A 25,850-nucleotide genomic window follows, 5' to 3' on the forward strand; every position below is an offset into this window, starting at 1 on the left:
GAATGTTTAATCGCGGAGTGATTTATTATTAGCTGTGAAAAGTCCGAGTTGGGATGTCCTGGGATATTCCAACTCATGGAACGTCTCTTGTCCAATCAGAAACAGCTAAATAATTCAATAGAACCCAATTGTTTTATAAAAGTTATCAACGGTTGTCAAAGACACCGAGGGAGTTTCACAATGGGTAGAAAAACTTTGTGGCCAAACCAGCCGCTCACCCCGACGTCGGCGGTCTCTGTCATGGTTACGGTCTGTAGAAGCAAACCACACAGCAGCGCCCATTGCTGATGAGAGACCAGTCTAGATGAATTTAGCAGACATAGCTCAACAGAAAATCTGGTTAATGATAAAGGTTTATTTGAGGAGCTAACGCTACCGTTTGTGCTATTTTTTCTGTACTTATATATTCAAAAGGCCTCCGTAATATTCACAGGGGTCGGATGTGTCTTTCGCCCTTGAGCCTGCCATTGCTTCTGAATTACGCAGCCAATAGGGAAACACCACACACATTCCGAGAGAGTTCAGAGACAAAATGTTCACAGGTGAGCAAGGCGACGATGGCATTCATGCTGTAAAAGACGCCGGTTCTTTAGTAGCGGATACTGGGGGCAGACCCCAAGCCCAAGTCCCCGATTCTTTGGATGATCCGCAGAAGGCGGGGAAGACGCGGAATGTTCCCAACACTGGGGTGAAGTAGAACGTTGTTAAAATGTGACATTCCTTTATGAAAATAATAATCTGTTTTGAAGCAGGCAAATATGTTTTGTCTCTGTCTTAAACACATAGGCCTTAGACCTAAATTTGATAGGTATAAATATAACTGGAAATAATACCTTGATTGAAAGCCTTTGTAATATAACTTTTATTCATATCAGCTGAGTATTGACTTGACTATACCCTTTACTTACATTTCTTGTTCTTCTGAAACTTTCAGTTACGTGGTATCGATGTGCAGCATACAGTCATCACACACGGCTTGCAGCACCTGCGCCATGTCCCCTGTGACAGACCTCCACATCACATGACCTGTGGTGAAGGAGTGGATGGTTTCATCAGTCTCCACGATGACAGCGCAAACTTGTGTAGCGTTTGCTTCTACCACACTGATGGGAGTATCCGCGGGTCTTCGCCTACCTGCCACACCACTCCTTACCTGGGTCTCACGTCCACCCAGGTCCCTGGCAGAGTGGTGGGCTGGGGCCCTGGAGCCATTCTGGACCTACTTGATGGGCAGCTGAGGCCCCTGGCTCAGGCTACGGACCCCCTGGATGTGAGGACGTGTGTGGCCACAGACAATCCCACCGAGGTGGTGACAGCGGGGGCTGGGAACGTTTGCCTGTGGTGCCTCATACACATGGTGTGTCAGGTGCAGGTAGTGGAGGGGTTGGAGAAGCAGGTGTTTAGCCAGCTAGCCCTGGCTCCTCAAGATTCCAAGTATGGCCATAGGGTGTTTGCTGTCTATGGGGGCTCAGTGACTGTGGTAGATCTCAAAAAGGGGAAAATACTGGAGAGGAAGAACCTACACTATAGGTGTGTGTGTTTGGATGTTTGTTTGTAAATGATGAGATGAATTAAAACAACAGCCAGTGGCCAGTCTAATAGCCAATAAATACTATGTCAATTTTTTTTTTTCGAATTTCAGGGAGATCACTGGAATAACATACTGCTCTCAGATGGACTACTTGGTCACTGCATCCACAGATGTGACAATTAGAGTTTGGGGACCAGACTGGGAGCTCAAAATTGCATTTGTGGGTCACACAGGTGAGAGTTACTTAGGCTGTTTTCAGTTGGGGTGGGGGCAGCTGAAAGAGTGCAATTCCTCACCTCTAAACACCTAACCAGATTAACTGAAACAGCAGAAACATGACTCACCTTTGTTTCATATACCCTTAGCGTTGGTGACATCCCTGGTGTGCTGTCCTCACACTGGTCTTCTCCTGTCCTGTTCTTTGGATGCAACTCTGCGCTGCTGGTCTCTGGAGGAGGGGGACCAGGTGCAGAAGATCAGCGTGAAGGGGACTCACCCCCCTCTGGCTGTAGGTGGCCCGGCCAAAGGGAGCGCCTTCTTCACCTTCTCTAAGGGTGGGGTGGACTTCTGGACCATCAGTAACCTCTATCACCCCCACTGCAAGCTTGGTGGAGACCTCTGTGGGCCAGTTCGTCAAATGATAGTCTCGCCCTGTCCCCCGCCGTATCCAGCCCGCGTGCTCTGTGTCCATGGTGACCGTGACGTGACCCTCATCGCTGCTGAAACCGGAGCCATCCTCACAGGGTTAACAGTGGGTTGTAAGGTGCTCTGTGCAGACTACTGTTTGCCAAAAGAGACCATACTGGTTCTTACTGAAGATGGGGTTATGCTAACAGCTAGCGCGCTAACCAATCCCATCACTGTGCTTGATGAGTGGAGTGGGAAGCGCCAACGATCACGGCAGTGGGAGGATGGGGAGGGAGACGGGCAGGACTCAGGTCCTGGCCCAGCCTCTTACATGGTGCTCTACAGCAACCTGACTGAAAGGAAGAGGGCCCTGCAGGAATGGACAAACCTACAGGAACAGAGAGGCAGGAAAGCCAAGAAACAGAAATATGTGGATGACCCCAAAAACAGGTGTGTGTGCATGTTTCATGTGTGTGCATGTTTCATGTGTGTGTTTTGGAGTCCAAAGAACATGTGCTTTTTAGATGTGTGTCTCTCACCATGTGGGACTGTGTATGTCTTAAACTGTGTGCATTAGGTTTCTGGTGATGCTGGGACATTGTGGAGGCTATGTGACCGTGCTGAAGCTGCACACGCGGAGTGTCCAGTACAGAACACCGGCTCACAAGGGCCAAAAAATCACTATCATGCAAGCTCATACTAAGAGCAACTTCCTTCTCACAGCAGGTGATACACACACATTCTGTTGAATTCAGATAGGATGTGACGAGTGAAGAGAGAATCACGTATTCTGATTATTTAATTGTTTTTTTGGTAGTTATAATGTTAGTTACGACGATAATGATGATGATAATGCCAATGTCATTGTGTTGTTGACTTAAAGGAAGACAAATTCTCTGAATGAAATGACAGTGACAGTGTAATGAAAGAGGTGCTTATAGTGCTTGAGTCACCCGCCCTACCCCTCTGTCAGGTGAAGACAATTCAGTGCTGGTTTGGAGAGTGTTCCCCTATGCTGAGGAGTGTCTGAGTCTGCACCTGAGTGTCTCCTGTGGGCAGCCTCCCTTCCACCTGGCCCTGCTGGGGCCCTTGCTGGCCCTTACCTTCCAGGAGCCTGAGAGTGCCACCTACAGCTTGGCCTATTATCACATGGACAACAGGAAACGCTTGGACCACCCACCCAAACAGGACCACTTAGGCTGCATCACTGGTACACTCACACACAAACACACACACACACACATACACAACATTCAGACACACACGCAACCTCGCAAAAGAGCCGGATGTATAGTATGATTCACGGAACCGTCTGTGATGTAATGGCTGTTTGTGTGTGCATGTTCAGGTCTCTCTGTTAATCGTCAGCTCCGAGTGTTTGCTTCCTCTAGCGAGGATGGGACTGTGCGAGTCTGGGATGAGGAGAATCGCTTGGTAAGGTAAGACATAGATATGTGTGTTGGTGTGTCTGTGATTGTGTATTTGTATGTTTGTGTATGCATACAGTATCCAGGTGTGTTGTCATATACTCCTTTCGTCTTTTAAGGACACTGGAACTACCTACTGAGCCAGAATGCCTAGCCTTCATTGGCCAGAAAGAAGACCTGCTACTGGGCATCAGAGGAGACCTATACTTTATCAACTTCTCCCAGATACTGCCCCAGGACCTTCCACTTCAGGTACAGCAATGAAAGAAATAGACAAAGGAAGAGAGGGGGAAGTGTGAGCGAAAGAGACAGCGATGGAAGGGGGGTGGAATTATACACTCAGGTGTTTATGTTTATGTTTATTAAGGATCCCCATTAGTCTACACCGTAGTGGAGACTATTCTTCCTTTGGTCCAGATAGAACAGGTGGAAATGTATAGCAATAGATGTCTTTCAGCCAAGATGGAGTTTGAGCATTTAATTATTTTTTTTCCCTGTGTTCTTTCCACCTGCTTATATATAGCCACTGTGTCATGAGAGATTTGACCCAGTTCCTGATCTGCCAATACCCTGTAAGTCTTCAGGTACATCCAAACGGAGGTAGGTATCCATTATGTCATCTTTTGCAGACCTTTGTGTGCACTCACTCACATATGGAGAGACATACATGTCACATAACTCACACCTCCTCTCGTCCATTAGGCCTGAGTGTTCCTCTCTGTCTGACCAAGACAAGGAGGACTTGAAAGTAGACCCAGTGAGTGTCATTGTGTCTCTGCTGTGTAGATGTGTGTGATTAATCTATGCTGAATTCCCAATGTTACTGAAATGGCTCTTCTTAACCTCGCAGGAGCTGGTGGCTCTGCAGGCGCGAAATAGAGATTTGGAGGCTCTCCAGCAGGGGGAGCTGGAGATCAAGCGCAAGAAAAAGAAGTGCTCTAAAACCCTTAGAAAGCACATCAAGAAGGAGGCGTTCGACCGCTATATGAAACTCATGTACAAAGAGCCTGTCAAGATTGAGGTAAAAACAGATTTTTTTTTCTTCCTGGGAACTGTGAAATGTTAAGGGTATTCATTGTGTAATAAAATCCTGTTGTGTCAGGCGTCTGGAGACTCTTAGTTTATTGGTTTACATTTTGTATTTTTGCCGGTCCACAGATTCCAGAGGTGGACACATTTGATCTAAACTTCACCATGTTTCCCCCCAAACCACGCGAGGAACGTCCTGTAACTCCACCAACCTTTAGTGAGGGTTTCTTTCCAAACCATCGTGAGGCAAAGAATCAAACAAGCAAGAAAGCCCAACCAGACCAGGAAAGAGACAAAGTGAGCCTGAAAAGTGTAGGCACATACAAGTAAATGTCTATGACCTTTGTGATTAACGTGACTGTGCAGTTCTTAACAGTAGAGGTCAGGTCAAGTACTGAGCAAGAAACTAGTTTAAAATGTCAGTGTCCATTATGCCAACATTTTAGTTATGAAATCACACTCATATCTGCCCACAGATATCTGCCCAAGCACCCTACAGGAATAGGGGCTTCATTCCCAACTCCGTGTTGGTAGAGCAGCTGTGGCCTGGAGTGGTGGTCGAAAATGTTCTACCCTCCCCTCCGAGTGAAAAAAAAAAGCTCCGGGAATGGGACATGTCCTCCGAGACAAGGTTATGGGAATCGGAAGAAGAGGCTGAAGAGTCTGAGGAAGAGGAGTGTGTGCTGTTCTTGGACTCACTTGAGCCAAAGAGAATACCAGAGAGCCCACAACTAGAAACTCCTTCTCCAGAAGTTGTTGTGGAAGAGGTCATCGAAAAACCTAAGGTGTGTGTATATTGTCACTAGGATGCATCATCAAAGTAAAATTTAAACAATTGTGTGTGTGTTTGTGCATGTGTGGTGGCTGTTCCCTTGATTTCCCACTAGGCAACTACGTATGTTGCTTTCATCACATCTCAATTTAGTATCTGAGAGGTTTTATGTAACAGGAAATCATCTCAGCATATCCAGTGGGCTTCAAGGACACAAACCATTAACAACTTTAATTGTACTTACATTGGGCCAGTTAACTTTATGTGGAAATGAATATGAGTGCCACCGTAGATTTAAGCAGCCCTTGGATCTCCTGTTCCTGCTGTCTTAATCATCTTTCAATGGTTTCTTTTTTAGACTCGAAATACCCTGCCTCCTGTAAAAGACATAAAACCTCGACCACGGAAAATTGCTGCTCCTCGAACACAAACACCACCTCGTGAGCGTACTCCATCACCAACTATCCCAGAGTTCCTCATACAGTTCCTTGAGGAAGTCTGGTTCAAGAACATATTTCCAGACATCAAGGTGAGATGTCTGAGTCTACGTATACTCTGTTTTCAATAAGAAACCTTGATGCTTTGGCTTCTAACAATGTCATATTTTGTGTGTGTAGGGTATTCCTGCGTCACTACGTCCTGATGATTTTGCCAGGCAACTGCTAGAGTTCTTGAAGAGTGATGATGCCTCGGTTAAGATGGGCATCATGACTGCACTGCTGACCCTGTGCAAGCAGGGGGCACTGGAGAACGCTGGTCTCGTCTTCAAGGGCCTGGTGGCCTGTGTGAGCCAAAGCATCACACTCAACATGGTAAAAACTAAAATTGGCCAAGAGCTTCACTCAGGAATCCAACAAAGTAATTAAGGCAGTACTGATCCTATATGTCACAGCCAGCAGTTATTTTACTGTATTGTCTGGGCAAGATGCCAACTTGAGACATGTTAAATGTCATGCAAATGTCAGATGGCTTCTACGTAAGATGGCTTTCTAACTCTTGCTGTCTGTGGCCATGATCTGAGGATAGCCTTGTGCATGTTTCAGTCTGAGGCAGCACATCGCTTTGCACACGAGCTGCTGAACATGCTGGTGTGCTTGTGCCCTGGTGACAGTGCTTTCATGGTGGAGCTGCTCGTCCTCATGGCTTTCAAACAGCTGGAGTTCCAGTGAGTTCCTAGTCCAGAAACAAAATCGTACTTTCCTGCTTTGCGCACAGCCTGGTATAAGTGAATGTAGTGATGCTGAGATGCATTTAAGCACTTTACATTAAAGGCGCATTATGCAGTTTCTGTTGTAAAAAATATGCATGTTTCTAGACCTCCCATAATGATACAAATTTGAATTCTTCATCTTAATTCTTAGCTGTTGGTGTTTTTCATTCATTAGTTTGAATTTAGCAGGGACAGGGACATCAATGCATTTAAAGGCCTGAAACAGACAATATGTACAAAACACAGAAATATCACTTTGAGTCACCAAGCACTTTTGTATTGATAATAAAAACTCCATAGTGCACCTTGGAGCAACTCCTCTATCAACACTGAACCTATGCTAGCATCATATTTTACCGTTTACCTGCCTGACTCCCCTTTTTGAAATCATAGGTTAGAACCATGTGTAAGGATGAATGTCAGGTGTTACGTAAAAAACTTTCCGGTTATTCTCTTCCCATTTCCTTCTAACGCACTTTCCCCCTCTTTCAGGAAGACCGTATTGTCCCTGCTGCATAAGATGGGACTAAAGGGAGATGACACAAAACTGACTGGGGAGCTTAATTCCTGGCAAAAAACTATACTGGGCCAGTCTGACATTTGGCAAGGTCTGAGAAAAATGGCTGCTGATTGGCTCGACCACTGGACTGCCAAATATAAGGTAGGGCAGAGAAATTTCACATAGAAAAATGGTCCATCTTTTGAGGTTCCGAGTTTTGTCCAGACCAAACCGGTCATCTTTTCCCATTATGCCCCTTACACTCCTAACTAAAGCACTCACAGTCTGTACCCCATGTTGTTACCATGTCAGTCTTGGAAAGGATGATGTTCAGTATGTGGATATTTACGATTACAACTGAGGAAAACTTAGATGCAGTTTTGAGTTACTCAGCAAATTGTTGTTCCATGAAACAAAAACTAATGGCGTCACGGATATCATACATTTGATCGTTAACCGACTAGCTAGCGTTTCATTTGCTCAAGTAAAAGTTGGCGAAGAGCTGAACTTAGGTCTAGGTTGGAGCTGGACTTAACATAACTTTCTTTCGCTTCCCACCAGGAGCAGAACATGGACTTGTCTCTGCTATGTGCTGGTGTTCCACCAGTGGACGTGCTCAACTACTACTGCTCTCTGCCAGAGGTCGTAGAGGCAGAGGTTCCACACATCGAGGTTGACATAAAGAAAGACTCAGTGCTGATGCCATCTTTGCTTCCAAAGTAAACCCCAACTTTTTCTTCTCTCATACAAACATATATGAACACATTTTTTTCTGCCTCGTCCAAACTTCCTATTCATGCCTGTGTGTTTGTGTACAGGTCCAGAGCGATATACCGACTCGGAGAGACATATAGCATGTCCAGGACACGTGAGCCACGAGGTGAGACCTTCCCTCTCCCTGCCCCCAGCCTTTTCAAATGGCTCCCATTTGCCCTTCTGGTTCATTAAGTTGAAATGCGAGCCACGCCGCTGACATTCACAGCACATAATCCGCTTGAGACACAAGAGCATTGACAGCACTGAGCCAGTCCTAGCCTCCGACCTGTCTTGATAACTCCTCTCTCATGTGACGCAGGCATCGTGCTCCCTCCACTGACTTACCGACCCCTACTGTTGGGCTTCACGCGCTTCCTGAAACTGCCCCTGGCTCAGGTCTTCCTGGACCCGTTCCCCTTTGCTCCAGACCCTCACTGCCTGAAGCCTTCAGCCCAACGCTTCTTCATGGTGGAGCAGTCGTATGTCAGCTATTACAGATAAGCCCCTGTGCCAGTCCTCCACTGGAGCTGGCTCTACGTGGTGACAGTTTGTGGACGTTCCTGGACAACGATGGCCGCATTAATTAATCCTCTGAAGAAAATCTATTCATCATGCCTCGAATCAATCCCTTGCACTGGATTTATTAAATGTGTTACTAAAGACACATACTTAAATATAAAAAGCAAGACTATAAATCCTTTTTTAATGGTTTATACAGAAACACAATGGGCCAACAACAGTTGCTAGTTATTTTAGAGGGCAAAAAACAATGCCCTGGCTACAAGGGTCAGCTTTAGTGTTTGGTTAACGGCTTACTTGGGAGTTAGCTTTTCAAAGAGTTCTGCTTAAGTTGGTGTCAGTTACTGTGCCTTGACACATCACAAAGATTGTGTCTACACAAAATAAAGCTTGCAGAGCACAGATTTGTTTAAAAGGAGTACACTGGAAATACACAATTAGCACATCATCTGCATACAGAACTTTGTACTGTGTGGTCAGGTTTACTTAAACAAATCTTTGATCTCAGATGTACAAAATCAACCCAAAGCAATCAATTCAAAAGTCACTCAAAGCCATTCAGAATGATAAAGTGCTGATACAATGACACATCATGAATACAGGTGTCAAGTACAAGTTCAATTCACATGAATGTATGTATGTTTTGCTAAGCATTGTAAATACATCAGACTTAATATATTGCTTTTGGCAATCCCAAGTGCTTTCCCAGAATATCACATCAGTGCTTGCCAGGGTAGGTACAATGCACTGTGTTTTTCCTTTGGAAATGTTGCTGGTAGCTGCTCTTACAACACGTGATCCTGGGCCCCAAATAAGATTGGGGACTAATGTCACACACACACACACACACACACACACACACAAAATGTGACACGGCCAGGAAAGGAGCCAATCAGAGTAAAGTTCCATTCATCTTATTCTTGACATGCCTGGTTCAGTAATGACAGATAGGATACTGTGTTTCAGCAGGACACGCGATGACAAAAGAATATGAGTGAAGACAATGTGGATGACTGAAAAGAACACATGTGCAGAATCTAATTCTGGTTAAGCTTCTTTACTGCAGCTTTGGGTCTTTCAGCACCTGGTTGGCATTGCACAGTGAACTGCTGGTTCACTGCCAGTGCCAAACTAAAGCACGTGCCAGGCCTTGTGTATATCAGATGTGGCGTGTCAGCCTTCTCATCAGTGGCCATAGTAATGCCCGGATGTACTTAACGGTGGATTGACTGAAATTTGATGTATGTAAATATCTTACATTTATGTAAAAAAAAAAAAGTCACATTCAAATGTGACTCATATATGAGATTCATATATGATCTTTACATATTGTCAGGCACTTAAACTGTAAACTGGTGCTGTAAGATTACTGCACCTTAGTGAGTGCCAAGAGATCAAAATGAATGTCAAAGCTAAGCTGATAGCACCCAAGACTAACGTTATCCTCCATTGTGCAAACACATAATGTACAAGATGTGTTTCCTACATCAAGCAAGGTATTTGATAGCTGTGACTGACGATAGCCAAATCCTGTCCAGAACAAGCTCCCTTCCAGGTAGGTTTAGCTCAGAAGTCATACAGTATTAAACATCACTGTCAAGAGCAGCTCTCTAGCGAACATGCCAGAAGCTCCTGGTGGCTTACTCCTCAGACATGATGTGTAACCTGTCCAGCTATTAGGTCCTTTTATCCCCAAGTAAGACTCGCTCAAGGTGCATTGTCGTTGACAGCCTGAAATCCTCAACCTACTCCACCTCCAACAGATCTTTGGTAAAGTTCAGCAGGTCTGAGGTAAGGAAGAGGTCACTAGACCGCCCACTCTGCCTCAGAAGCTCCTCCAGCTGAAACAAGATGGCTTCCCTGATCTCCCCCTCTTCAGCCAGAGGCCAGTCCAGTAGCTGGGCACTGGAGGGTACGGGGGGCAACCCGGCCTCGTACTCCTCCAGCGGGTTGGGGTACAGGAGCAGCCGGAGGGTGGGTATCCCCGCAGCCGTCCTGACCAGCGACAGCAGTCCCGTCAGGGAGAGAGGGTTCAGAGCCAGTCTCAGACTCTGCAGAGCCCGGCAGCAGGACAGAGAGGGAAGCAGCGTCCCCAGCAGGCTGTCCGAGAGGCCGCAGCCACATAGGGAGAGCTGGGAGAGGGAGAGGGCAGCCTGGGAGAAGAGGCGGCGCAAGGAGGGCAGCGTGGACATGTCCAGTCTATTCTCACTCAGGTCCAAGCGTTGGAGGGACGACGCATGGGGACTGCAGGACAAGTAGGCCAAGTCAGCTGGGGTCAGACTCAAGTAAGGGAGTTCTAGCACCTCAAGGGGTTGGGAGAGAGAGCTGCAGGTCGGAGAGAAACACAATTAACATCAAGTATTACAAGATTTTACAGAATACAAAATTGACCACAGGAGTTTACTGCTCATCTCCAATTTGAACTAGAGGCTAGTCGTTTTGTTTACTTCCCATCTTTCTCTCGTACAGTGACTGTTAATCCCTAAATTTCCCTCAGGATTAATAAAGTATCCATCTATCTATCTATCTGTGTTGTCGAGTAAGCCACTGTGACGTAGTGCTTTGTGAAGTCATACCTTAGCAGCAAGCGCAGGTGTCCTGGCAGCCGCAGGGCTGTGAGGCTGAGCTGCCGGAGTCCCTTCAGCCCCCCCAGGCCCTTGGACATGTCCTTAAGTGCCACCTCCTGACCAGGCAGGGTCCGGTGCAGGTCCAAGTTGCAGTAATGAAGCTTCAGTGAGCTAAGGTGAGGGAAGGGAGCCAGCAGAGGAAGAAGCAGGGCCAGGCCCGACACCCCCAGGCTAGAGTAACGGATGTCCAGGCCCAGGAGGCCCTGCTCGGGCAGTAGGGAGAGCAGAGCAGCGATTGAGGGAGCCTGCAGCTCCTCCACACGGAGGTGTCGACAGTGGAGTCGTAGGGGCCCTTGGGAGGTGAGTGCCCCACGCATGCGCTCCCAGGAGCGGGCATTGACAAACAGGTCAGCACAGACATGCACCAGTATGGGTTCGGGATCAGGGTCAAGGTCACCGCTTCCTCCATTCAGGTCTACTGTACCATTCCTCTTCTGAATCTCCATCCTCCTTCTCACCCCAATCACCACCTCACCCTCCTCTTCCACTCGTAGGTCTCGGAGGCGGTCCACCTTTACCCCTTTGTCCTCTCCCTCCTCACTGCCCTTCTCCACCTGTTTGCCCCGGCCACCTGATCCACGGTCCCGTTTTATGGCACTGTCCCTATTTCTCTCCGTCTCCAAGCCCCTCTTCCTCTCTCGTTCCCCCTCTTTCCTAACACCTTTCTGGACAGCGACTTTAGCCTGCAGCACTGTGGAGCAGAGGGCAACCGTGAGTGACCAGCCGCCCATAGAGTCCTCCACACATTCGTCTTCACACTGCAACCCACATAGATCCAGCACTTGCAGGGCGCACCTGTAGTTGGGGACAGGGGGGTATATGAGATTTACTTGTTTCTAAATCATGGTTTACACATAATAGTATGTAACGTCTAGCTGGTGAAGACAGGCATGAGGTGATTTATAACATGTCCTGTCTTTGATTTATAGGCTATTGAATTACATCGTTCATGTGCGTACGTGACACATTTCATGGTTTAGCTGTATGTCTTGGAGTAGCGAGCTAACGTTATGGTGCGATGCATTTACAAGATCACACTGACCTCGACACGTTATCAAATACATTGCAAAATAACTTCGAAGGATTTACAACCATACAAAGCACCTAGTTTAGTAATCACGTGATAGGTAGGGTGCCTTCTGCACAAGTCTCATACCGTTTATCTGCCAATCCTCTCACAACAGCCAACAGCAGCGCCTGCACGCAGAGGCGGTTAGGGGGGCTTTGTCCTGGTCTCCTCTTCCGTCCTACGGCCAGAGTACGTTCGGGCCATCGCTGCACTAATTCCCCGATGGCTAGCGGGCGACAGTAGGTGAACGCCGCTTCAAGGAGCGGTCCGTACAGTTCTCTGGGCACACTACCGAGCCAACACGGCGATGAACTGTGATCACTAACCACTTCCTTAGCACAAATGTTCACCAAAGAGAGTACCATCGTTATACAATGCTGTAAAGAATTTAAAAAAAAATAGGTCAAATATAACAGGCGATACTGATTAGCAAAGTAGCGCGCAAAACACATGCGTTATGTAACGTTACAGCATCCAGCTAGATATGCGTGTATGTAGCTTACCTTTTCCACAAACAACTCGACTCCGACCCAGTGGGGTTAGCTGATTAGCTAACTAACTACCATGCTTGTTTATATGTTACCCATAACGCTGGTTTAACGATCTAACGCACTATCATACAGCAGCCGAGCCAGAAGCTGATAGTAATCTGAACCGTTGTGGTCACCCAATAAAACTAAAATAAGTATTTTATGTAGAAATGAATTCTTGCTGGTAGCTTAGTGCCTAATAAAAGATCGAAAATTAGCAGGCGCGATGGCTCCGATATCGTGGGTCATTGGTACAGAGTTTCTCTGTCATTAAAACGTAACGTTATACTGGCGAGCTAAACACATTTCCAAAACTACCTAACTGACATATTGTGCAAGTTTACAATTGCGTAGCTACTCAAAAGAATCAGCTGCCTCTTCTGTGAACTTTTCGACGATGCTTAATGATGACGCCAATAAACTGCGTCCTATTGTTTATGATTATCACGTTCCAAGAAAGAATGATCCAAGAAAGACAAGTCCAGCTAGTCTGACTGCAGCCACGACTGTAGGCGAATATGCTAATGCAGAGTGAATACCCGTTTACACACAGATGTTACACCAATCCATCCCGATTCACTTCATCTGAACAGAAGTATTCGCCAAAACAAATGCAGACGTTATCCGTGGCAGTAGTAATATCTTACCGGGTAGAAAATTGAGTGTTGTTTGGTCCAAAAATAATGTTTCAGCATGCATTTGCCCCTAAGGCAACTGCGTGTAAACAAGTGATACGGCCATAGGGGAAATGTGGTTTTCCACTTAGGCGAAAGACTATCGGTCTGGAAAACATCGAACTTCATTCATCAACCTCTGTCGACACCCTCTCAGGCATCTGTTCATCTCTCTCCCCCCGAGCGATGTAAACAGTGGGCTATTCCTATACCTCAGAGCTGAGGGCTATTCGATACCAAACGTCAAGCATCCTCCCATTCAAGTGCAAATTCCAACTAGCCTAACGAAGTGCGTCAGATTTGATTATTAGTTTGGCTATGAGATAATTAAAATAGACCATTTCATTTCGCCATGTTTGTGCTACTTTTTTCCTCAAAACTAAACAGAGGTTCAGATCACACGGTTTATCACAAGGACGAGGTCACATACCACAGGATTGAAACATTTCTGTAATTGCCCCCAAATAGATTTGTCTGCGAATGTTTTCACCCCTTTCTGTGGGTCATAAACTCATGCTCAATGAAACGGAAACCTGCTTTGCATGTCCAGTGTGTCTTTTTCTCAAACCTAGATGTAAGTTGGAGGCCTACCTGTTGTTTTGTATGAGCGCCCTCTGCAGTGGATTTACAGTACCCCCGGTTAAATTACATTTCCCAGCATTTCTTTCAGTGTACAGGGGTCAAGGCGGGCAGACGGTAAGACGAGTTAGGGCACAGTTTTTGTTGTACAACAGAAGGCAACGTGACGAGAACTATAGTGTGAATGTTAATAGATTTTCAGATTTTATAACTACCCGTAACATGTGGTGATCATGCTGGTGCTTTTTTGTTATAGTTGCTTATGGCTGAAATAGTCTACATTGTAAAACGGACGTGGTTTTGTAGGTAGCTATTGTTTACCGCAACTTATTTTAAACTATTCACCTCATTTACAAAGTTCTTTGTGGATTGAGGCAAAGTCTTTTTTGCTATTCCGAGACGACTGTTTGACTTGCTAGTATGAAAGAAGTTGATGAGGAAGTGCTAACACACCTTAAGTGGTAACCTCTAGCAAGCGAGCTTACCTGTCAGACGTTGGCTGTCAACGAAATCTAAGTTGAACGATAAAATATTGAAATATTTCGGTTTATAACCAGTGAAACATTACTTCTCGACTATAAATTAAGCTGGGTTATTAAGGACACAATATACCCATAGTTTCACAATGGAGATTTTGATGCGACATATTTCGCCGCATATGTCAATGGCACGTTAACCTCAATGACTCCTTGCCCTTATCTTTTCTAACAGCTCCCAGTGTCGTTGTAGACTACTGATTAATGAGCTGCATCAGGGTAAACGCATGCTACCTCACCTATTTTCATTTTGCGGAATATTGCATTGCCAGTGACTATGCAAGGTCAACCGTAAATGGTTTTATGATACTGCTGGGTGTAATGGGTCATTAAGAAATAAAATGTTCTTTTGCTCTCTCCACAGATGACCAGTAAAAGACAAATCACGCTGTGGTTATTGTTAGCCTTTTATTTTAAGTCAGGAGAGTGCTTTAGCAACGGGAAAGTGACCCAAGCATGTGGAGAAATGATACCTGAGCATGACCACGATCCCAGCCCCCAAACCCCGCCGTATAATATAACTCTGGACAAGTACCAGTACAATGCAGGAGATCAAATCAGAGGTGGGTGTCTTGTCATGTCCAAGGTTCTTTTCAGGGCCTTTTCATCATAGATACAGAATCACTTCAGATCTTACAGGGTAGAGTTTGTGCTGCAGTTTGCATGCAGGCATTGGTATCAGACACCCATACATCCACACTGTACTGTAGATAAAGTATACACATATCTACCTCAATGCAAAGTGAGTAGCACTTACACATCACACATATTTATTAGCACAGTTGCAACAGTTTGTTGTTGTATTTTCAGTGACCTTATTTGTAGCTGTGTCAGGAAGCAGCTATTTCAAAGGCTTTCTCATCGAGGCACGGGCACAGGGGAATCTCAATGGTGGGGCAGTGGGTTCATTCACCCTTGTTGACCCCAGCATCTCACAGCTGCTTAAATGTGGTCACTCAAAGGTGAGATGTTCTACTCTGTGTGTTAATCAGTAAAACAAAAATACCGTATGGTTACTGGCACACTCAGTCCTTTCGGACACATAAACAATTTCAGTAGTATCTATTTATTTATTTAAGGGGTCAGCAGTGAGTCACACCAGTGGCGCCAAAAAGACAAAAGTCCAAGCCATCTGGACGGCCCCGGACAACCCTCCTGCCAGCATCCAGTTCAAGTGAGTTTCCAGGCACAGTTCTCTGACTTGTGTAGTGCGGAATTGACATGTGTTTAGTTGTATGTTTACGCCATCTTACAGGTTCACAGTAGTGCAGAAGTACAAGGTCTACTGGGTGCAGATACCAGGGCCTGTTGCCACTCTGAACGGGGCCACTGCCGGGCCTCCACATTTCACCACCACCTCAGATAGCCCTACCACATCACCAGCAGTGCTGCCCAATCCGGTGAGTACAATCAGAGCAGAAGTGGTCCAACATTGTGTGTTTGAATGAATAGGGGATTCCAATGAAAGTAGGGCATAAAATCAGATTTCATATTTATTTATTTATTTTCATAGTTGGCCCTGCCATTGTTGACATTAAGTGGACTTCCTTATGATCTCAGGCAGAGAAGAGAATGAGAAATCGGATTTATAAGTATGTTATACTCACAAAGAATTTGGACTCATTAAAGCCATCCATGAGCAGTGGACCCCCCCCCCCCCCACACACACACACACACACACACACACACAGCAGTGATCAATGAGCACACACAAGGAGCGGTGAGCTCACACATACACCAGGGCAAGTGATGCATTTTATATTAAGTGCCCTTTTTATAGTGTACTTACAGCCTATATTGTTAATGAGTGACTATGGCTTTGTACTTCTCATGTAAATACCAGAGGTGTAAAGTAACGAATTACTTTTACTCACGTTACTGTAATTGAGTAGTTTTTTTGTGTACTTTGTAATTTTTAAGTAGTTTTTTAAATCGGTAATTTTACTTTTACTTAAGTAGATTTTGACTGAAGTATTGTACTTCGCTACATTGGAAATTACATCCGTTACTGAGTAAAAAAAATAAACATAGTTCAAGGCAGGAATCGCGCACCACAATGCTCACTGCAGTGGTGGATGCTGCATAGAGTGGATGATGGAGTCGATGCAAGGCGCCAGTACGGTGCCGAGTCACGAGAGATAGATATGGAGGAAGATGATAGTGCGGACTACCAACAGGCTGCGGACCACCAACAAGCTGAAGCACCGAACTTTCCGCCAGCTGAAATTAAAGAAGATGAAGAAAACCCGTGGCCACATCTCAGCAAGCAGTTTGCCTTCCAACGTAAAAGAGGCAACAGCTATATGCTGTGTAAACTGTGCCTAATCCGTCAGTCAGAACTTTCTGCTTATACAAATTCATCTTCAAATCTGCGCAAGCATGTGTTGGTAAGTACAGTATTTGTCCCTTTCCATTAGTAGTTCAGACAGCGTTTTTGTCATTTAGTTAGCTTTGCTCCATTAAGCAAAATATGCGTTTCATGGCACTAGTAGGTAGTAGCCTAATTTTGGCTAGCACTTGCAACCGACCTGAGTATGCTAACGTCGACAGCGGTCATCCAATAGACTAATAATACCATTCCTGTCTTCCATTCGTTTCAGGTCATAGAATTATTATGTTCAGTCTCTCATATTGTGTTAAAAACTGCAGATCAGTCATCAGCAATGAAATACACCACATAAACTGATATTAGGCTAATCATTTGGCTGCCTCCCATGCCTTGAAACAGAACAATGTGAATGCGCACACCATCGTTTTCAGACAGTTGGACAAGTCAATGTGTATGTCGTTATCTGCAATTTATCACGATGTTTAGTCAGATATTGATAACGATAAGTGGTGGCTTTGCAACGTGCACGTCTTTCATGTTCATGCTAAGGGGTCCCGGTTAGCAAGAATTGAGGATTATGAATTGTGATGCATGTAGAAATAGAAAATAATGCTATAATTCTGTATACTGTAGGTCTGTCATCTCAAGTAGCTATTTATAGCTATTTCTGTGTTATGATGCACTCTTGAATCTTGATGGCAGCTCAATACTTAATTGTCAGAAATGTTGTTTGTCATTCTACAGGTCTAGTCTATGTCAGACAACACCTTGACCGGATGTTGGAGGCTGGAGCAAGTTGGACAACATTCATCAGATGAAGATGATTTATTTTCCTCAATGAAGTCCAGAAGGTACAGGGGAGTTAGAAGGGTACCTAGCCTGTGTCGCAGTCAATATGGATCTGCTGAACGCCTTTCAGAATATCAAAAAACTGTCCCTGAAACTCAATACTGGCCTACCTGCCTCGGCCGCCTGCGAGCGACTCTTCAGCTGTGCTGGATTGCTGTTCAATGCAAAGCTAGCCCGGATGAACTCTACTCATCTTGAAAATCAGCTGCTGCTCAAACTCAACAAGAAGTTTGTAGACTAATGCTCTAAAGGTGGACACAAGTAAAGTAACCAAAGTTTAAGTGGGGCAGCGGTATTTTAACTTTTTATTTTAGCTGTCATGTCTTGACATGTCCTCCCAAAAGTTCTTAAATGTTGTGTTGACATGTTTAATGTTTGACATGTTTAATGTCATTGCACTTATATTTCTAAAGATTCTCCTTTAATAAAAAATAACTAGTTTTTGTATTGGATTTATGACCCCTTGTCCTCTTTTGCACTGTATAGGAGCGGCCCCCATCAAGTTGTTGAAAGTAACTAAGTAACTTTTACTTAAAGTACATTTTAAATGAACTACTTTTTACTTTTACTTGAGTAGATTTTTAGATGGGTAATTTTACTTGTACTTAAGTAAAATTTCATCAAAGTAATTGTACTTTTACTTGAGTACAACATTTCAGTACTTTTTACACCTCTGGTAAATACATAGCATTTCATATTGCATTTCCTGCCCCGAAATCTAAACCTGTAAAAAAATCTGTAATAATATACGAATAAATTAATAAATTAAATGTTGTGACAAGGCCATGGTCTATGAGTCATTGTGGCTATTGCTCACACAAACCACTGGATTAGCAGAACTGGGCTCATTATTTTCAGTCCAGCCTGTATGTTTCTAAATAAAAACAAATTTGAGAAGGCTCCATACAGCCTGGTGATGTGCTTTGCAAACAACCAATGTCATACAGAATACAGAAAATTGTGTACACTGTTGACACTCATTAAGTGTGATTACAGTGAAAGAGCTTTGTAACAAAATGTATGAAACCTTGTCTTAAAAAATATTTTTTCCTTCCGCAGTTCAGTGCAGAGGACTGTGGGAGCAGGAAGTCTTGCCTGCGGGACCCTGTGAATTGTGACCCCAGGACTGAGCCACGGTGCTTCTTCCTGTCGTTACGGACAGAGGGACAGAGCGTGCAGTTTGAGCTGAGTGGCCCAGCAGAGGGATATGTCTCTTTTGCCCTCTCCCTTGATACATGGATGGTAGGCATGGCAGTTTACTGCTGAGACCCTGGGTTTCACAGTATGATTACGTAGCCAGTGATTGCACAGTGATCTGGTATTCACCTGACTAATCTCACTTAAGCTGATTGACTAGTCTATGTGGTTTAGTAGGTTTACCCACTGCACTAGTTCTGCGGGTTCTTTCTAGTATGCTTATGCTATCCAGTGGCCTAAAGCGCAGCTTTATAAATTCACATTTTAGCCATACTGCACTTATCTGGGACATTGATGAAATTCTTTGTGCTTTTCTGTAGGGAAATGATGATGTTTATTTGTGTGTAAGAGATGGTGACCGAGTGGAAATCAATGCTGCCTATGTACTTGGACGCACTCATCCTGAAGTGGCAACAGAGGTATGGTCTAGCACAAGTGTCCTGTCTTTTATTTAAGACATTCATGATAAAATATACTAATACTTTCTTTAACATGTCCTCATTAAGTTCACAGAGTAAGTGCAAATTACTGCAGAGATCGCAAATATGGTAAAGAAACATAGGGATCAGAGTATATAAGGGACAAATAATGTGTTTTGTGCTCAAGCAGTTTTTTCGAATTTTCTTATTCAATAGGCTGCAGTTAAGAAAAAGTCTATTTACTAAGGCCAATAAATTGTGATTGTAAGAACTGATTTTTTTTACACTTAAGACTTCATCTGAGCTACAGGCCTATATTGTTTTGCTTTGCATGCAGTACACAGTCTCAAGACCTAAGCTCTGCCTTGTAAACCACTCCTTTGCTGATGTCTGCAGAGCAGTTTAAGGTCCTGCTGACATGAAATACTATGTCACTAAACCTTTGTGCCATTAGTCTGACCCCAGCCCTTTCTGCTCTCATTCCTAGAATGCACTGCGAGACACGGCATGGGCAATAGTAGATGGTGTCATCCAATGCAGCTTTCGCAGGGACATCAACCTCAGTCAGCTCAACCGTTTCAACCTGGACCAGAGCTACTTCCTGTTTGTGGCTCACGGAAAAGCAGAAAAAGGTCAGCTGGGCTCTGCCGATATAGAAATCATCTGAATAGGCCGCGGCCTTGGCATCTTTATGTGAGCCATTAACACCCTATTTGTTGGGAGTGGAGAGTAATTTCGTAGTGCTGAGCTCTCGCTGTTCGCTCTCAACCAAGGTGTAAATGGAGCCGTTGCCAAGCGTCTCTGAGTGAGGTAGCCGGTGTTATGAGATGTTTTGCACCTTGCTTGTGTGATGTCCTCTGTGGTTACTGCTGGCTGAGGTTACACGGTTTTGCACTGTGGTCTGGTCTGGTCTGTTCTGTTCTGTCATACTATTTTGGTGTTGTGTGGTCATATAATAAGCAGCTGGTTTAATTACAATAACAAATCTGCTTTTTAAACTGTAGAGCTTTAAAGTGTACAAAACCTTTCCTTAAGACCATTATGATTAAGTAACACGCATAAGTGTTTGTCTGGAAGATTGAGTCATGGCCCATGTGTGTAAAAAATAGATGTTTTTCCTCAGCACTTCACAAATCACACCAGCTGGGGTAATGAGCAGACTTCACCATGGCAACAAACAAGTACCAACGTAAAAAAAAATGCAGTAATTTAATCTGCATGAATTCTTCCTCAGGTGTGATTCATCGACATAGCCGTCAGCCGTTAATCTCCACCCATCAGAAGGTCGTCAGTGGCCCGCCGGAGGACCTAAGTGCCTCCCGATCACCCCTGCTCATCAAGTTTCACGGTGAGGTCAAGCACCATCGTGTCGTATTTACGTCTGTGTTCTCATTCCACGCTTTACAAGGTGTCACACTGCCACATATCACTGAGCAAGGGCTGTTGTCGCCTGGGTAGTCTTTTAAGGATCATTTTCTCTCTGGAAGAAAGTGTTTTGTATCAGAGATGGCTGCTACTGTGTGTGGGTGAAGTTGTGTGGTAAGAGAGAAAGAGCTGGTTTAAAAGAAAATAAAACATAATGTAACTCAAAATAAAACATAATGTAAATAAATATATTTTGGTGTGTGTGTGTAGTGTAGTTTTATCATTAGAGGCTGCTTTCTAAGAGAAGACCTTTTCATTCCGATCTCCAGGTGTTTTTATGCTGGTTGCATGGATGACAACGGTCAGCACAGGTGTCATATTCGCTCGTTACTTCAAACTCGACTTGCCTGAAAGCTCTTTGCTTGGGCAGAGGGTGTGGTTTCAGGTAAGGGTAATTTTACCTATCGATACTATTGATTGTCGTGATTGGTTAGTTGGTGTTACATAGGCCCAGTGTTAATTCTCCAGCTTGCTAGTTCAGTGTTGTGTGTTGTCCACAGATGCATCGGGCCCTAATGGTGCTGACAGTAGTGTTGACTTGTGTGGGTTTCACTCTGCCGTTCATCTACAGAGGAGGCTGGAGCACAGTAAGGGACACATACACCCACTCCTGCACTCGTTTGCCTGGCCACTCCGGTCAAACATGCAGCATCACATGTTACAAACACACGTGTATCAGCCGTACAAGGGGTCACTGTGGCCAAAAACAAGCACAATCAGTCGTGTAAACATACAGAAACATATACACACACACAAAGCATACACCTACATACCTGTATGTACATACATATATATACATACACACACACACACACACACACACACACACACACACACACACACACACACACACACGCACACACAATCTTCTAACACCTCTCCCAAAAGAGTCATTGTGACTATTCTGCGCCAACTGTGTATCATCTCCTTTCTCACTGCCTCCGCACACACAGCTGCCAGATGACAAACTGTCCCTCTGCATTCTTCGAATGTGTCATGTTGTCACATGCAGACTGCCCATGTGGCCTGAGCAGGACTCTCCACACCACTACCCACTGAATCACTGACCCTCCCAGTTCCTCACAATAGGATATTTTGATTAGCTGTGTTGTTTAGCTAATTGTTGTCTTTGGGCTCCCTGTCTTAGCGGACCATATCACCGCGTTTATTATCAGTGTCAAGCACATGTAGTGGAATCAGTGGCTGCAGATTTCTGCCTATGGTGCCGGGTGTTGGTGATGCATTTGTGACTCATGTGGGACATCTGTAATGGTATTAGCTGCCAAAAACAAAAAGCCATTTCCCCTTCTTTTCTAATCTTGCTGTTCCATATTTCCACCATCAGAGGGCAATCTCTACTTTGGCACTATCTAGTTGGGTGAGAGTCAGTCCTCAGGAAACCTGTGTGCTGTTCACAGCCCTGTATTCGTCAAACACAGGCTGTCCTTAACTAGTTGATTGTTCACTGCAGAAGAAAACCAGTTTACCATTTAAAGTGTGGACAGTTTTTATCCACGGTTTATTTGAATACATTATCATAACTTGCAAGTTGCTTAAATCTAAATGCTTCCTCCTCTATAAATAAACAAGTCCGTGTCACCATGGCTTTTGTATAGAATATTCATACTACTTTTCTGGCAGAGAGTAAAACATAGTGGTGTTTATACTGTTGAATAATGTTGAATCAAAATGCTACTTCTGCAGGTTATGCTTAGATTCCTCTCAACCCAAATATATAGCCATTGTTTCTCGCTCTAAAATGATAGGAAGGACTTTTTTATTGGATTTGGATAACTGGATTGGATTATTTTTTCATTTTGCCAGGACCATGAGAAGCATATAGATTGTACTAAATATAGCCATCCATAATGGAAACGGTAATGGAAGATAATAGATGATAAACCCTGCAGCAGGTCCTGACCTGAAACCTGACCATGGCATTTATGGTGTTCCACAGCGAGCTGGATCCCACCCTTACCTGGGCTGCACTGTCATGGCCCTTGCTGTCATCCAACCAATCATGGCTCTCTTCAGACCACCTCCAGATTCCTCCAAGTAAGTGAGCCATCACAAATGGTCAGCTCAGGGCCGTTCTGGTTGCGGAACCTCTCGATTTCCATTTCAGCGCCCATGTTAACAGGTTAGAGCAGCCACACTGACTGTGTGAGACGCGCGTCTTTTCAGGCGTGAGGGAAGCCGTGAGGTAAGCGTGAGGTAAGAGGTTCTCAGCAAAAATAGACCGTGGAAAAAATCTGTCATTTTAACATCATACCAGCACCATTACACAACTGACACCTGTCACGCTAGTTTCAGTGCCCAGGCTATATGTCACAGGCATGAAAAAAAATAGGCTATAATTACTTTATGTCAATTAAAGGCAGACTCAGTGTAGAAAGATAGGGCTGGCAGTAGCAGTGAGGGAGCAGCAATGCTGTCAGTGTAGATAAACGCACGCATCAGCGCCTCAGCAGTTCAGCGACGTAGCTGTCACACACATGCAATGCAACTGGTGTGGAACAGGCGTTCCATTTGGCATCTATGAGTTGTTATTGTAGAGGTGCTTCTACTCACCTTACAAATGTCACTCATTAAATATAGGATACGGTTTGATGAATGTCAATGTCATCCTACTAATTGTCATGTCTTTGTTTTTATTATTCTTGCCTCTCATAGAAGACCCATCTTTAAGTGGATGCATTTGGGTGCAGGCACCCTTGCACAGATCATTGCAGGTAAAGGGGACTTCTTCCACTCAGTTGGTGATAGTAATAAGGATGTGAAGACAGACGGTTGTCACTTGCTGACAGACGTGTCTCTTTGTGTGCAGTCGCTGCCATCTTCCTGGGCATCCAACAGCAGGCCCTGCTTCTGCCAGCACCATGGTCCACCGGGGTCCTGGCTGGGTTTGTGGTCTGGGGGGTTTTGGCAGACCTGATTTTCGAGCTCCACAGTAGATGCTATCTTCCACCAGGTTAGTTTCTCCGACGCAAGTGAGTGTCTCTTTTTTTTTTATTTAGTTAACAACTTCTCGTGCTTTCCCGGACATTTTCACTTATCTCTTAACGGAAGACGTTCACCTACTCGTCCAATACAATTATTTGTGTCCTTTTAATGATTAATGCTATTGTGCCTCTGAGGGAGGAAAATCAATAGCACAGTCTGATTCTATTAAACGTAGAAGTCTGTATCTGAGATACATTGTTAGTGGTCGGCATGCCGCAGTGAATACTAATCAGGTGGAAATTTCAGGACAGGCTGCTCTTAAGCACATTTACTCTAGGAAGCTCTAGGAAATGCATGCATGGGTCTTTTGCTGAACTCGACTAAAAGACGTTTTTTTTTTATTGTTGTTAAATTCCACCTTCTTTTCTATGGCCTTGAATCCCCTCCCTCCGTTTCCCTGTTGGTATTCATTTAGTACTTCTCTAGCGCAGGGTGCATTTTACATGGTTATGTAAGCTACATTTAAATTGCCACGGAAATCACTGAGTAACTCTTTCCAGCAGGAAGCAAAGCTGAAGACAGACAGAGCATCTTATCCAGCTCTTCGGAGAGAAAAGTAAGCAAAGGGGGGACTAAGGTGATAATTACGCAATTACTTTGGGAAAAATGACACACCGTGAATCTGTCAAAAGGTTAATGCAGAATTTCTCACGCTTGTTACAGGAGTTCCGGCTCAGAGGGATCATTTTGGGTGTCTTCCTCTGTGGAAACCTGGCCTTCCTTACCAGTCTTATTAGCTTGATTAGTGATGTGTGACCCAGGGGGTCTGCGTTACTGAAAACAGCAGATTAAACTCAGACTCAGAGGAAGGTAGTTCAGTCTTAAAGGGAACATATCATATTTTACCAATCAAGTAGCTGTTGGAAAGTTTACATTTTAAACATTTTCATATAGAGACTTCTAGATTGTATACATTCCAGTCGTGAGCCAAGATGTAAACACCAGTGATGTTGCACATTACAAGTGACTTGAAATTATTTGTAAGGGGAGTATCTGATTTATGGTAAATGTTAGATAATAAAAAGAAATTTACTAGACTGAATTTAATTTAGAAAAAGCAAGAACAATTTGTCCCAGCTCTTGTACTGTTGGAAACCCAGAGTAGGTAGCTGGTGAAGATTGCTGAAAGCCTCCTGGCTGAAAATTGTTGTGTTCAGTTATTTTGAATCTAACTATTCCTTAACTGTGCCTTAAACGATTAATCGATCAACATATTTGTTGACTTCAACATCTGTTTTCTAACTAATTATCAGCTTATGTTAAGTCCAGTGTTACGGCCTTGTTTAATTTCATATGTAGTTCTACCCATTTCAGATGATAATTGGTTGAGATGGTGAAAGGCACCTGTTGATGCTCAATAGTCTGCTGTTTATGCATACAGTGCCCAACAAGATTAGATTGTCATAGAGCCACCACTGCCAGATGCCACATTTTAAAAATTATTATTTTTTTTTTTTTTGTAAAACATTGTTTTGTACTGTATCTGTGATTTCTCTTAGGCAGTTGCAGAAGACAAAGAGGGACTAATAATAGTTTTTTGAGAATGGTGTCATAATACTTTGGCTTGTTTGGTTTCAATGTGCTTAAAATTTACTATATGAGGTTTTGAAAACATGCTTAAAAGCATTTCTTATATATGGATCCTTGATTTTCTCAGAAGCAAAGATATGTCAGAAAAGGGCTTTTGGGGGGGGCTGAACAAAGAAGAAATAACTAGCTCAAGTGTCAGGTCTTGTTGTAGGTATGTTGTAGTACTAACTATTCTGACATTTTGCCTAATGGTGAAATTCCCCTGTACATCCAACACAATATGGATGTGATGGCAGCATGATAACTGAATGTACTCTATGTGCTGCCTGTCATTGCATGCTTTGTTTGAGCTACTTAAGTCAAAGACATTAGCAGGAAACTTATGTCTAGCTCACTGAACAAAGTTGAAGTTTTATCTTCACAGCAAGTCTGTGTAATCATGAAATGCTGTGTTTTTTTTCTGATTGTATGGCCATTTCATTGTTTTGATTGGGAGAACGGGGGTGTACCTGACTACTAATGGCCCATGGAAACGTACTGAAATGCCTGAACCAATGATCTGTGATTAAAGTCAGCTATTTTTGAAAAATGACAGGGCACATGTACTGTTTGCCATGCCATGCCATGAAAAGTATGTAATTATAATGTACTTATGTGTATTAAAATAAGTCAAGTCTAAAATGAATCATTCATGCAGGGTAGATATAATGAAG

At 44.1% G+C, this 25,850-nt stretch overlaps 3 protein-coding genes across 7 annotated transcripts; 2 read left to right on the forward strand and 1 right to left on the reverse strand.

Moving 5' to 3' along the window:
• Positions 1-101: 101 nt before the first annotated feature.
• wdr97 (WD repeat domain 97) lies at positions 102-8,446 on the forward strand. Its single transcript, XM_031584351.1, has 20 exons — positions 102-688; positions 935-1,530; positions 1,643-1,764; positions 1,897-2,608; positions 2,736-2,884; positions 3,132-3,368; positions 3,507-3,597; positions 3,705-3,837; positions 4,109-4,185; positions 4,288-4,342; positions 4,436-4,606; positions 4,744-4,911; positions 5,091-5,399; positions 5,745-5,915; positions 6,004-6,198; positions 6,430-6,551; positions 7,089-7,257; positions 7,657-7,814; positions 7,914-7,975; positions 8,171-8,446. Exons 1-20 carry the CDS (start codon positions 533-535, stop codon positions 8,350-8,352), a joined length of 4,035 nt encoding a protein of 1,344 aa, XP_031440211.1. The 5' UTR covers positions 102-532; the 3' UTR covers positions 8,353-8,446.
• Positions 8,447-8,520: 74 nt separating this feature from the next.
• Positions 8,521-13,781, reverse strand: si:ch73-174h16.4 (leucine-rich repeat-containing protein 14). Of its 3 annotated transcripts, none has more exons than XM_031584360.2 (4): positions 13,701-13,781; positions 12,154-12,443; positions 10,947-11,792; positions 8,521-10,695 (listed from the first exon to the last, which is right to left on the reverse strand). In XM_031584360.2, the coding sequence occupies exons 2-4, from the start codon at positions 12,429-12,431 to the stop codon at positions 10,116-10,118; spliced, it is 1,704 nt and encodes a 567-aa protein (XP_031440220.1). In that variant the 5' UTR covers positions 12,432-12,443; positions 13,701-13,781; the 3' UTR covers positions 8,521-10,115. The 3 variants fall into 3 exon arrangements, with proteins under 3 accessions (XP_031440220.1, XP_012670603.2, XP_012670602.1); XM_012815149.3 differs by lacking the exon at positions 13,701-13,781 and adding an exon at positions 13,244-13,672; XM_012815148.3 differs by lacking the exon at positions 13,701-13,781 and adding an exon at positions 12,570-13,203.
• Positions 13,751-25,822, forward strand: frrs1b (ferric-chelate reductase 1b). 3 transcript variants are annotated; one of them, XM_031584358.2, is made up of 17 exons: positions 13,850-13,966; positions 14,561-14,604; positions 14,750-14,948; positions 15,196-15,347; positions 15,465-15,559; positions 15,641-15,785; positions 18,623-18,805; positions 19,081-19,179; positions 19,667-19,811; positions 20,414-20,527; positions 20,874-20,989; positions 21,105-21,191; positions 22,562-22,659; positions 23,278-23,336; positions 23,432-23,575; positions 24,108-24,163; positions 24,271-25,822. In XM_031584358.2, exons 2-17 carry the CDS (start codon positions 14,590-14,592, stop codon positions 24,361-24,363), a joined length of 1,800 nt encoding a protein of 599 aa, XP_031440218.1. In that variant the 5' UTR covers positions 13,850-13,966; positions 14,561-14,589; the 3' UTR covers positions 24,364-25,822. The 3 variants fall into 3 exon arrangements, with proteins under 3 accessions (XP_031440216.1, XP_031440217.1, XP_031440218.1); XM_031584356.2 differs by lacking the exon at positions 14,561-14,604 and having other exon boundaries at positions 13,751-13,966; XM_031584357.2 differs by lacking the exon at positions 14,561-14,604 and having other exon boundaries at positions 13,751-13,966; positions 24,111-24,163.
• The last annotated feature ends 28 nt before the right edge of the window (positions 25,823-25,850 follow it).

Source organism: Clupea harengus, chromosome 17, assembly GCF_900700415.2.
Source record: "Clupea harengus chromosome 17, Ch_v2.0.2, whole genome shotgun sequence".
Classification (NCBI taxonomy): domain Eukaryota; kingdom Metazoa; phylum Chordata; class Actinopteri; order Clupeiformes; family Clupeidae; genus Clupea; species Clupea harengus.